The sequence below is a fragment of the Chiloscyllium plagiosum genome, unplaced genomic scaffold, assembly GCF_037043375.1.
Source record: "Chiloscyllium plagiosum isolate Xiang-an unplaced genomic scaffold, Cpla_swu_hap1 HiC_scaffold_25, whole genome shotgun sequence".
Classification (NCBI taxonomy): Eukaryota; Metazoa; Chordata; class Chondrichthyes; order Orectolobiformes; family Hemiscylliidae; genus Chiloscyllium; species Chiloscyllium plagiosum.
In genome coordinates, this window is record NW_028270163.1 from 15,084,612 (window position 1) to 15,097,940 (window position 13,329).

General features: G+C 40.2%; 1 protein-coding gene across 4 annotated transcripts in view; it reads right to left on the reverse strand.

Moving 5' to 3' along the window:
* map2k4a (mitogen-activated protein kinase kinase 4a) overlaps positions 1 to 13,329 on the reverse strand; it is a 187,348-nt gene that overhangs the window by 55,799 nt on the left and 118,220 nt on the right. For all 4 annotated transcript variants that reach the window (XM_043714457.2, XM_043714461.2, XM_043714460.2 and 1 more), the window contains one exon: positions 2,915 to 3,089. In XM_043714457.2, the coding sequence (XP_043570392.1) occupies positions 2,915 to 3,089 (175 nt within the window). The remainder of the gene's footprint in view (positions 1 to 2,914; positions 3,090 to 13,329) is intronic.

Here is a 13,329-nt window from a genome sequence, read left to right on the forward strand (position 1 = left end):
TTGTTGATCTTGTCCAATTGGAAAATTGTAATATGTTGGCTTAAATAACCTTTCAAGTAACCTTCTCCATTACTGCTTCAGAAGGGTAGTCAATGAAAAACAAACTTGAACTAAAAAGAAAAACATTTATAGAGTCATCTATTTGGATATCTCCTAATCATAAAATAAAACTTCTAAACTTACACAAAATGAACCAGTTCATACAATTTGTCCTACCACGAAACACTATGGAAACGTGTTCCAATGAAGAAAGTCCCAGCCTACCCGTATAATTCACACGCTCCAGTTATGACAATATTCTGGTAAATCGTACAGCCCTTTCCAATTTAATAATCTTTCCTTTAGCAGCATGACCAGAACTGTACACAGTACTCCAAAAGCGGCCTCGCCAACATCCAGTACAATCTCAACATGACATCTCAAATCCTATACTTGATGGTCTGCGGAATGAAGGTAAGTGTGCTAAACACCTTCTTAGCCACCTTATTTACTTGTGATGCAACTGTCAAAGACCTATGTCCTTGAACCCCTCAGTCTCTGACGACACTACCCAAGGCCCTACTATTAATTGTACAAGTCCTGCCCTTGTTGGTCTTACTAAAATGCAATACCTCACATTTATCTAAATTTAATGCCATCTTCCACTCCTCAGCCCAGTGGCCTAACTGATCAAGATTCCCTTGTAATCTTAATGACTCTCAAAAAGCACGATTTGAGAAACTTGCTAAATCTCCTTTTGAAAATTACTAATAATTCCAGAAAAATGCAAGAGACTCTGCAAGAGACTATGTTATACATGTTACCACATGGAGTAGTTGAGTTGAATAACAAATGCTTTAAAAGAAAGTTAAGATAAGGACATGTTGGAGAAAGGAAACATGTATGCTCAGATATGCCAGATGAATTTGGGTGGGAGGAGACTTTCCTCCCTCAACTAAGTTGAGCAAGTCCAAATAATTTTACATTCAGCATGTAAAACCTGATGGCACAAATATATGTCTTGAACAATGAAAAAGGCATGAACTACAAATTGATTCAGGTGTTACAACACAGACTGCTTCACAAGTGTACAAAATAATAAATCATTTCTTTTAGTTATAAGCTATATTACTCTCAGTCAGGAGCCCCATGTTCAAGTCCCCCCTGCTCAAGAAATGTGTAATACCATCTTTGAACAGGGTGATTATAAAAACAGGTTAGATTGTGTTTTTCTTTTAGAAAGTAGACGCAAGAGGGCTCTTGTTGCATATTGTAGTGTCCTTATCTCTCAACCCAGGGACCTGGGCTCAAGTTACACCTGCTCCAGAGATGTATCATGAAACCTCTGAACAGGCTGATTAAGGGAAAACAGAACAAAATATTTAAAAAAGACTCAGGTTGGCTCAGGAACAGGCTCTTGTGGTGCAATTGTAGTATCCATACCTCTGAGCCAGGAGACCAGCCTTCAAGTCCCACCTGCTCCAGAATAGTGTGTCATAACATTTCTGACCAGGTTGATTGGAAAAAAAAACAAAGCATACTCAGTTCCCCCTCTAACTTGGTTTAGATTCTTCCTGATCTCCCTACCCTATCCACTTCACTTTGGATGGCTCGGATTGCCCATAAATGGTCTTTGCTTGGAAATATTTCATTGGCTACATCTACGTTGTATTGGTGGTGCTCGTGTTTAAAAAGGAGAGAAACAGAAAAAAACAGATTCAGTGATTTCAGTGGTGGGAAAGCCGCTCAATAACACGTTAAAAAAAAACAGACCTGGGTGCGGGAAAGCTGAGTGGTACTGTTGTTAGAGTGTTGGTCCACAGACACAAGAAATGCTTTGTGGACCTGGGTTCAAAAAGGTTCTTCTGGCACACTGGTAGCACTCCTACCTCTGAACCAAAAGGCCCAGGTTCAGGCTTTTGTGATGCAGTGGTAGTGTCCTTACCGCAGGGCCAGGAGGCCTGGGTTCAAGTCCCGCTGGCTCCAGACACGTGTCACAATGCACCTGACAGGTTAATTTAAAACAAAAATAAAGCAGATACAAGATGGTGAGAAATCCATTGTGTGTAAGAGCACTTCTGGATATATTGAAAAAAAAAGCAAACGCAGGTATGGGTCTGCAGAACAGTCTATTCTGAGCTGGGATTAGGCTACGTACACTACGAGTTGTAGCTCTACTTTGGTATTCAACAATAAACACAATAAACCAATGTTCCTTACCAGTTGGGTTTCCTGAGTAATAAGAAAAAGATAGGTAATTTTTTGTTAAATGAAAAGGTATTAGGGGATAGGCAGGTATATGAAAATAGGAACTGATTAGCAATGACCTCATTGAATGGTGGAACAGGATCAAGGAACTGAATGGTCTATTCCTGTTGCTATGTTCTTGCATTCCAAAACTTAAAGGACAGAATCAAATCAAGAACTCAAATTATATTTTTACAATATGTTAAGTGCTTTTTCTTCACTATGGCCATGACGTTCAAATCAAATGTTTGCCACCAGTGTACTCTTCCTGGATAAAGCATTTGCTTATGTTAAGATGGTTTTCAAGGCTCAAAAGGAGCTTACAAAGTTTGAACCCAGTCCTTATAGAGGCAGATCCAAGATGCCACCATCAAATTCACAGATGGTCAAATCTACAAGAAAGACTACAAAATTGGGCTGCTGCAGTAGAGATGTTACACTGAAATTGAATGTTAACTGATTAGGACAAAGCAGAAACACACACTTCGACAACTAGTTTCAGCAAAGAATGAGAAACAGTTCACATTGATGGCCCAGAAAAGGCACTGCTCATCACGAGGATAAAAAAAAATTAAGATAATGAAGAAGAAAATAATTTCATAGCCTTATGCTGCAAGTTAAAGTTGCTAAGATACATGGCAAAAAGTTGTTCCACAGAATTTAGCAAGCAGCTCTTGTAATTGCTTACTTTCACAGCCATAACCTGTCCGCTTGGGTTGTGGATCATTTTGTTCACAGAACCATAGGCTCCACGTCCTATTTCCCCAAGGTCCTTTAGATCATCTGCTGTGAAGTCATACAACTGTTCTGGAGAGATTTTCAATTTCCCTGAAGACTCAATGCTGTGAGTCCGCAGCCTTTCTCTGTAACAGGATTTTAAGAATGACCATTAGAATTGGAAAAATGGCATTTATAATCAGTTACACTCCAAATCACTGTTATATACATTCTTAACTGTGGCTGAAGTCATGAAAAGTGTTATTTCATATTTCAATATAACCCCTTATTTACCTGCAAAGCACTGCCATTGTAACATTTAGAAACCCATGTGTCACAGACATATGACAACATCTTTACCACTTCTCCAGAAGATACTAACTCATTCAGATTTTGGTTTCATGGGCAGATATCAACAGCTCCCTCTAATCAATGGCAGTCAAGTGTGGTGGAAAAGCACAGCAGGTCAGGCAGCATCTGAGGAGCAGGTGAATGGACGTTTCGGGCAAAGGCCCATCATCATGAAGGGCTTTTGTCCGAAATATACCTATACCTACTCCTCGGATGCTGCCTGACCTGCTGCACCACACACTCGACTCTAATCTCCAGCGTCTGCAGTCCTCATTTCGTCTAACCAATAGCAACCTAATAGAGTTGGCTATTTTATTAAGCAGACATGATGATTTGATATCAAACCTGCTCTTCTCAGCAGCAGAAACATCATGTCCTCATTTCTAATGGGGAGAAAGTGGACTCCAATCTCAGTGTGCGATGAATTAAAAGTTCAAAATTGCAACTTTTAGATTTTACATTGCTTGGTGTCACATTTATATGTAAAGCACTCAATGGACCTGCTTGAGATCATTTTAAATTAGGAATACAATTCAGAGGGAATAAATTACAATAAGTTATATAGTTGAAATGCAATGTTACAGCAATAGAAGAAAATAAAAGTTGCCATTATCACTCATCCAATAGGGAGGCTATTTCTAAATGTCTAGTGAAAGTAGACAGAACTAGCAAATAGTCAGCTGATCGCTATTGCATTAGAACTAAATTTGAGCTCCACAGATGAATTTTGGCATTGTCTACAATATTCTATTGGTATTCACAGAAATGATCTGAATCAATTTAATCACATTGCCAGCCAAAATAATCTCACTGTGATAGAACAGATTTATAAATGAACACATCGATGTTTCACTCCCCCACCCACAGTTATACATGTCACCTGAGTTACCAAAGCTTGACGGTGAACACATTATTTCATAAAAAGCCCTTCGAGATAGAGGAATGTGGGAGACTTTTTACATATCTTTCATCTTGAAACATAGATAATGGAATACTTAATAGTTAGAATTCTGGAAATTGCATTTCCTTCATAAAATGTCACAAAAGACCATGTTTGATGAGACAGTACTTTGCATATTAAATGAAAGAAAAAACACTCCTTCCAATAAACGGCATATAGTAACAATGAAATGCAATTAATACCAAATGATACGTGGAATCTCAAACTGAATTCTTCAATTTTGCTTAATTGTTCAATTTTCTGTAAACAGGTATCAAATGAAATACCTTATAGGAGTTTACCGAACCGATAATTTTTTCAAGACTGAAACCACAGGTTTTAGTTCAACTGGCTTTTAAGTTTTAAGCAAATTAAAAACCAATTGAACTAAAAGAAAATGCATGAAGTTGCTCTCTGCCTTGCAAATGGCAACCACAAACAAACCCATTAATCAAATTCCAAAAACAGAACAAAACTCAACTTGAAATATTACCACACTCTGCATAGAATTAGATGCGAATCACTACCAAGCTATTCTAAGTAATTGCAATGACAATTATGACAGCAAAAGCAATCAATTTTAAACCCTTCTACACCAGTTATAAAGTTACACATTAAAATTGTTTGGGATGTTTCTGCCATTGATCCAGTTCCCCAAAATAATAATGCAAATTACTGAACTTGCTAGTCATAGTTTATGCTTAAGTTTACTGGGGAGAATTACAATTGTCAGCACCAGTTGCAGTCCAATGTCTTTTCCCATGTGAAAGCTGAAAGAAATGCTGTAACAAATACTTTGAATTAAGCATAGATTTCAGATGAAACAATAATTTATATCTTTTTTCAAACAGGTGCAATAACTGATAAGATATCTTTCATGAAGCAAAGCAAAATTTCCTTTTTATAAGTCCATACTGAAGGATCAAGAGATGCAAACTATTAGACTATACCCAAGGCATCAATGCTGATGCAACCACTTCATCCATCAGAAAAGTTTTGACAGCTGCATGAAAATCTAACATACAAAGCAAATATTTCACATCTCCCAAAATAACTACAGATCTATTTTAATGATTTCCCAACTGTTGTGCTACAGGTTATTGCATCAGGTAGAACATCCACATTAGGATACCCGCTGCGCACCTCAAAAGCACAACACCTCTTGCATAGATTGAGGAAGGGAACATGCCAAAATTTAGCAATGCTCTTTTTACACAAAGCTATTTTGGTCAGGTTTAAAATGAGCTTTGAACTTATTAATGTGCACAAGAATTTAACAAAGAGATTGCTCAGTGCAACAAAGCAATATAGTGCATTCCAATTATGTTTTTCCTAAAAATTACAGTGTAGAACTTCAATTTTTATAAAAGATTTTACCTTAAGTTTGGTATTCAACTGTCCCTAGACAGCTACTGTTTTTAATAAGTTTTTTCACTCATTTAACATTTTGTGCTAAACATAATCAGTATTGCATTTCACAGGTACAAAGACTCAAGTAGGACATGTTGTTTTGCAAATATTCAAAAGAGTAAAGCCAAACAAGAACCACAGAATTTTTAAGTTAGACCGACAGAGTAAGTAATATTTGGACGAGGATACTTTTAAAGATTTCAAGGCCCAGACTCAAACACTGTCCATATTTGGCACCAAAAGTAGTAAATGCTTTTATGACCTGATTATTTAAATTACTATCCAATTTTTTGTCTGGCCCCTGTGATTTGCTGCACTTTTCCAAGTCTTCACTGAAGCATTATCAGTTGGCCGGTTGGACGGGTGAGGCAATTTTTCTTTGATGCAATACCACGTGCATTATTAGCTTTGTCAAGCTCCACTATAAATTTTAACTAATGGGATTCAAGATCTAAACATCAGTCGAAGATTCAACTGGTGAAACTACTTTTTACTCCAAGATTATCAATTGGTTTATAGAGATGGAAACAGGACAAACTTAGTTGGCTCAAATCTCTATCAGTTACTGATAGAGTTTACGTGACCAGTGGCATTACCTTGGAATAAAACCATCCCAAAAAAGAAATGTGAAAGGATAAACATTTCAGAAACAAGATCCATATGTTTTGAGATTCTGGTTCAAATATAACTCAACTTGTTTGAAGGAAAATTCTTATTTTGTAAGCAAAGTGTTAATTTCTCAATCCAAATATGGATAGATAAATGTACATAAATAAAACCTTTGTGCCACAAGGGTACAAAGACAAAGACAATCAGGGAAGAAATCAAACTCAATGCTTTACTTTGGTTTAAGATTACGGTACAATGCACAATGAAAAATGAAGTTAAACACATCTGACAGGACACATTATTGGATGTTAGAATTCAATTCTGCAGTACTGATATTGTTGACCTCAATTGATTACCCTCAAAGAAAAGTGGTCGCATTATGAGAAAAGGTCCAACTTCCTTGTGCCTTGTCACAGTTTAGGAGGATAACACAAATGGTGTTCACCTTTGTCACAGACAGAATGAATGTCGCAGAGTAGTTAACAATGAAAATCATTAAGTCCTATGGCTTCAAATGTAATTCTTCAGAAATACCAGAGTGCTTAGTTTTGTTAAAAAGACCCAAACCAAAAAAGGTAAGTGATTCTATAGCTGTACATCTAATCACCAAGAATGTCACTGAAAAGATGAGGGGACTTCAAATATACATTTGGATGGAAGGCATTTGGAACACATACATCAGAGTTGCGAAACCCCAGAAATCTTGGCAGACCTGATCAATGACTGCTCCTCAACTCAATATGAAAGACTAGTGCTAGGGAAGATATTTCAAATTGTTCAGAATAAGCCACAGTTGGTATTTTATTTGGACATTGAGATATTTCCCTATGATTCAGATCACCTCATCCTCCTTAAATGGACTAATGTCCTCCATCAAAAAGAATGGATCAAGAGTTAAACAAAGATTTGTCAAAACACATGATTTTCTGACTTGCTTTTGCAGAAAAGTTCGGTCATTACCAAACTATGAATTCTTTACATTGGTTTCCACTTTGTTCATACATTGTAAACCATGTGTCTTTGGTTTTATCTTGTAACCCAACAAACTGGAACAAATTTGTTGTGCTACCAAGCTTTCCTATCATGTTCAAGAATTTGACTTGAAGCAAGGTTTATTTCAATTAGAAAGGATCTTACATTTATTTCATTTCCTTGACTTCACCACCTGGACTTATTTCCTAGACAATCTGAAATAGACTGGAGTGCACAGTCTAACACATATTTGCTCAACTTACACTCTTGCAAACACTCCGCCCTTAAATATACATGGTAACTGACCAGTTTTCATTATTTAACTGGTTTTCTATTTTTAATGTTACCACTGTTTTGATGCAGCTGAAAGGACCGAGATAACATGCAAATATGGCAAAGTCAACCAATTGGTTATCTCTGTCAACACTGAGATAATCCGTCTTTCCACAGACTATAACAGCAATATTTTCAAATTTGCAGTTGATTCAAAGGTACATGGGAAGGTGTGTCAGAGGAAAACGCAAAACAGCTTCAGAAAAGTAGGACAGGATTGAGACTGAAAAGACCAGCCTCCAGCAGGTACACTGGATAGGAAGCTCAATAACAAAGTGGGATTGGGCAACTGGGACCTTTATTGACAATGGTTCACCAGCAATTAGCAAAGTTGTCTTTTGGAGGATGCCAAGCGAAACACAAGATGAAGCTATAGGTTTATCTACAAAAGCATTCAGGCTCAGGATGGTGGCAAGAAAGAAGGAAAGTCAAGTGGCAGAGAAAGGTTGGGGTAGAGAAATAGTTAGGCTGAGGATCCATTTGGAAGAATTAGACATGACTATAGGAAAGACAAAAAATGTGGCGCGAGAAAAGCACAGCAGGTCAGACAGCATCTAAAGAGCACGAAAGTCAACATTTTGGGCATAAGCCTTTTATCAGGAATGTTGAGGGGAAGGGGGATGAGAGATAAAGGGCGGGGATGGGGCGATTGGTGGGGGTAATTGTGATAGGTGGGAGGGAACATGGATAGGTAGGACAAATCAGGTCGAGAAGGCAGTGCCAACTTAAAGGATTGGATCTGAGATGAGGTGGGGGGCGGCGAAGAGATTTGGAAATTAATGAAATTGATGTTAATGGCATGTGATTATGGGGTGCGGAGGTGGAAGATGAAGCGTTCTTCCTGCAGTTGGCAGGTGGCTTTGATTTGGCATTGGAGGTGGCCTAGGATTTGCATGTCCTTCGGGGAGTGGGACTGGGAGTTGAAGATGTTGGCCAGAGTGCGGTGGGGCTGGTTTGGTGCGTGTCCCAGAGATGTTCCCTGAACCACTCTGCGAGATGTTGTCCTATCACCTTGATGTAGAAGAGACTACATCGAGAGCAACAGTACATTCAGGAAAATCTCTGCTGGATGTGAAAAGATCCTTTGTGGCCTTGGATGGAGGTGTGGGGGGAGATGTGGCTGCAAATTTTTCACCTCACACTGCAGCAAGGGAAGGTGACAGATGTGGGACGAAAGAGATTTGCGGAGGGAATAGTCTCTGCAGAACTCAGGCAGAGTGAGGAGGGAAATATATCTTAGGTGGTGGGGTCTGACTGTAGGAGGCAGAAATGGTGGAGGATAATGTGCTGAATCTGGAGATTTATGGAGTGGAAGATGCAGACCGGGTTTTTGGTGGAGGGGGTGGTTTCATCCTTGTTGCAGTTGCATAGACTGGGGTTGGAGAGTGGAGGCATGGAAAGTGGAGGAGATGCGCTGGTGAACATGGTTGACCACGTGGGAGGGGAAATTGCAATCCTTGAAATAGGAGGACATCTGGGATGTCCTGGAGCAGATATGGCATCGGCAGATGATTTGGGAGAAAGGGATTGCATTTTTATAGGAGGGGTGGTAGGAGGAAGTTTAGTCAAGATAGCTGTGAAAGTTGGTGTGTTTGAAATAGATGTCAGTTTTGAGTTGGTCGCTGGAGATGGAAAAGAAAATAAATTTTAAAAGTTTACAAAGTTACAGACGCAGGCTCAAAGCAAATGTGCACACAGGAACATATGACTTAGCATAGCGAGTTTTGAGAAGATTTGTAGCTCAGGTTGAGGTTTTGGATGTAGATTTACTCGCTGAGCTGAAAGGTTCATTTCCAGACGTTTCGTTACCTTATAGGTAACATCTTCAGTGGACCTCAGGTGAGGCAATATTGAAAATTTCAGCTTTCTATTTATATGTTTGGGTTTATTTGGGTTGGTGATATCATTTCCTGTGAAGTCACTTCCTGTTCCTTTTCTTAGGGGTGGTAGATGGAGTCTAACTTGATGTGTTTGTTGATAGAGTTCCGACTGGAGTGCTATGCTTCTAGGAATTCTCGTGCATGTCTTTGTTTGGCTTGTGTTGTCCCAGTCAAAGTGGTGTCCTTCCTCAACTGTATGTGAGGATAGTAGTGAGGGCGGGTCATGTCTTTATGTGGCTTGTTGGTGTTAATGTATCCTGGTGGCTAGTTTTCTGCCTTTTTGTCCAATGTAGTGTTTGTGACAGTCCTTGCCCGGTATTTTGTAAATGATGTTAGTTTTGCTCATTGTCTGTACAGGGTCTTTCAAGTTCATTAGCTGCTGTTTTAGTGGGCTACCATGATGCCAAGGGGTCTGAGCAGTCTGGCAGTCATTTCCGAGATATCTTTAATGTAGGGGAGAGTGGCTAGGGTTTCTAGACGTGTTTTGTCTGCTTGTTTGGGTTAATTCCTGAAAAATCGACGGACTGTGTCCATTGGGTACCCATTGTTTTTGAATACACAGTATAGGTGATTTTCCTCTGCTCTGTGTAGTTCCTCTGTACTGCAGTGTGTGCTGCCTCATTGAAATAATGTTCTGATGCAGCTTTGTTTGCGAGTCATAGAATCATAGAGGTGTACAGCATGGAAACTGACCCTTCGGTCCAACCCATCCATGCCTACCAGATATCCCAACCCAATCTAATTCCACCTGCCAGCACCCGGCCCATATCCCTCCAAACCCTTCCTATTCATATACCCATCCAAATGCCTCTTAAATGTTGCAATTGTACCAGTTCCACCACTTCCTCTGGCAGTTCATTCCATACACGTACCACCCTCTGCGTGAAAATGTTGCCCCTTAGATCTCTTTTATATCTTTCCCCTCTCACCCTAAACCTAAGCCTTCTAGTTCTGGACTCCCCGACCCTAGGGAAAAGACTTGTCCATTTATCCTATCCGCGCCCCGCATAATTTTGAAAACCTCGATAAAGAACACCCCTCAGCCTCCGACGCTCTAGGGAAAACAGCTCCAGCCTGTTCAGATCCTCCAACCCTGGCAACATCCTTCAAAATCTTTTCTGAACCCTTTCAAGTTTCACAACATCTTTCCGATAGGAAGGAGACCAGAATTGCATGCAATATTCCAACAGTGGCCTAACCAATGTCCTGTACAGCCGCAACATGACCTCCCAACTCCTGTACTCAATATTCGGACCAATTAAAGAAAGCATACCAAACGCCGCCTTCACTATCCTATCTACTTGCGACTCCACTTTCAAGGAGCTATGAACCTGCACTCCAAGGTCTCTTTGTTCAGCAACACTCCCTAGGACTTTACCATTAAGTGTATAAGTTCTGCTAAGATTTGCTTTCCCAAATGCAGCACCTCGCATTTATCTGAATTAAACTCCATCTGCCCATCTGGTCCAGATCTTGTTGTAATCAGAGGTAACCCTCTTCGCTGTCCACTACACCTCCAATTTTGGTGTCTTCTGCAAACTTACTAACTGTACCTCTTATGCTCACATCCAAATCATTGATGTAAATGACAAAAAGTAGAGGACCCAGCACTGATCCACTGGTCACAGGCCTCCAGTCTGAAAAACAACCCTCCACTACCACCCTCTGTCTTCTACCTTTGAGCCAGTTCTGTATCCAAATGGCTAGTTCTCCCTGTATTCCATGAGATCTAACCTTGCTAATCAGTCTCCCATGGGGAACCTTGTCGAACGCCTTACTGAAGTCCGTAGAGATCACATCTACTGCTCTGCCCTCAATCTTCTGTTACTTCTTCAAAAAAACTGAATCAAGTTTGTGAGACATGATTTCCCACGCATAAAGCCATGTTGACTATCCCAAATCAGTCCTTGCCTTTCCAAAATACATGTACATCCTGTCCCTCAGGGTTCCCTCCAACAACTCGCCCACCACCGAGGTCAGGCTCACCGGTCTATAGTTCCCTGGCTTTTCTTTACCGCCCTTCTTAAACAATGGCACCACGTTTGTCAACCTCCAGTCTTCCGGCACCTCACCTGTGACTATCGATGATACAAATATCTGAGCAAGAGGCCCAGCAATCACTACTCTAGCTGCCCACAGAGTTCTCGGGTACATCTGATCAGGTCCTGGGGATTTATCCACTTTTAACCGTTTCAAGACATCCAGCACTTTCTCCTCTGTAATCTGGACATTTTGCAAGATGTCACCATCTATCTCCCCACAGTCTAGATCTTCCATATCCTTTTCCACAGTAAATACTGATGCAAAATATTCATTTAGAATCTCCCCCATTTTCTGTGGCTCCACACAAAGACCGTCTCGCTGATCTTTGAAGGGCCCTATTCTCTCCCTAGTTACCCTCTTAAGTATACTCCTTGTTTAATACTCTTCTAAGGATTCACTTGATCTATCCTGTCTGTACCTGACATATGCTTCCTTCTTTTTCTTAACCAAACCCTCAATTTCTTTAGTCATCCAGCATTCCCTATACCTACTAGCCTTCCCTTTCACCCTGACAGGAATATGCTTTCTCTGGTTTCTTGTTATCTCATTTCTGAAGGATTTCCATTTTCCAGCCGTCCCATTACCTGCAAACATCTGCCTCCAATCAGCTTTTGAAAGTTCTTGCCTAATACTGTCAAAATTGGCCTTTCTCCAATTTAGAACTTCAACTTTTAAATCTGGTCTATCCTTTTCCATCACTATTTTAAATCAAATATAATTATGGTCGCTGGCACCAAAGTGCTCCCCCACTGACACCTCAGTCACCTGCCCTGCCTTATTTCCCCAAGTTTTGCACCTTCTCTAGTAGGTACATCCACATACTGAATCAGAAAATTGTCTTGTACACACTTAAGAAATTCCTCTCCATCTAAACCTTTAACACTATGGCAGTCCCAGTCGATGTTTGGAAAGTTAAAATCCCCTGCTCCTACCATAACTACCCTATTAGTTTTACAAATAGCTGAGATCTCCTTATAAGTTTGTTTTTCAATTTCCCTCTGACTATTGGGGGGGGGGTCTATAATACAATCCCAATAAGGTGACCATCCCTTTCTTATTTCTCAGTTCCATCCAAATAACCTCCCCGGATGTATTTCTGGGAATATCCTCCCTCAGCACAGCTGTAATGCTATCCCTTATCAAAAATGCCACTCCCCCTCCTCTTTTGCCTCCCTTTCTATCCTTCCTGTAGCATTTGTATCCTGGAACATTAAGCTACCAGTCCTGCCCATCCCTGAGCCATGTTTCCGTAACTGCTATGATATCCCAGTCCCATGTTCCTAACCATGCCCTGAGTTCATCTGCCTTCCCTGTTAGGCCCCTTGCATTGAAATAAATGCAGTTTAATTTATTAGTCCTACCTTGTCCCTGCCTGCCCTGACTGTTTGACTCACTTCTGTTCTCAGCTGTACAAGTGTTGGGATGATTGCTTCTGTAGCTCAATATGTGGTCTGTTTGAGTTGTTTATCTATAGACGAGAGTTTGAAGTTCCCCATTGGCTGTTCACTCTACTGTGACATCTAGGAATGGCAGTTTGTTGTTGTTTTACTCCTTTTTAGTGAATTTTATGCCAGTAATGGTATTATTGATGGTCTTGAAGGTTTCCTCTCTTGGTTTTGTTTAGTGATGACATTGGTGTAATCCACGTAGCGGACCCAGAGTTTGGGTTGGATGGTTGGCAGAGCTGTTTGCTCAAGTCTCTGCATTACTGCCTCTGCTAAGGACCCCGATATTGGAGATCCCATGGGTGTTCCACTGGTTTGTAAGTTTTGTTATTGAAGGTGAAGTGGGTGGTAAGGCATAGGTCCACTAGCTTGATGATATTCTCCTTGTTGAAGTTATTGGTGT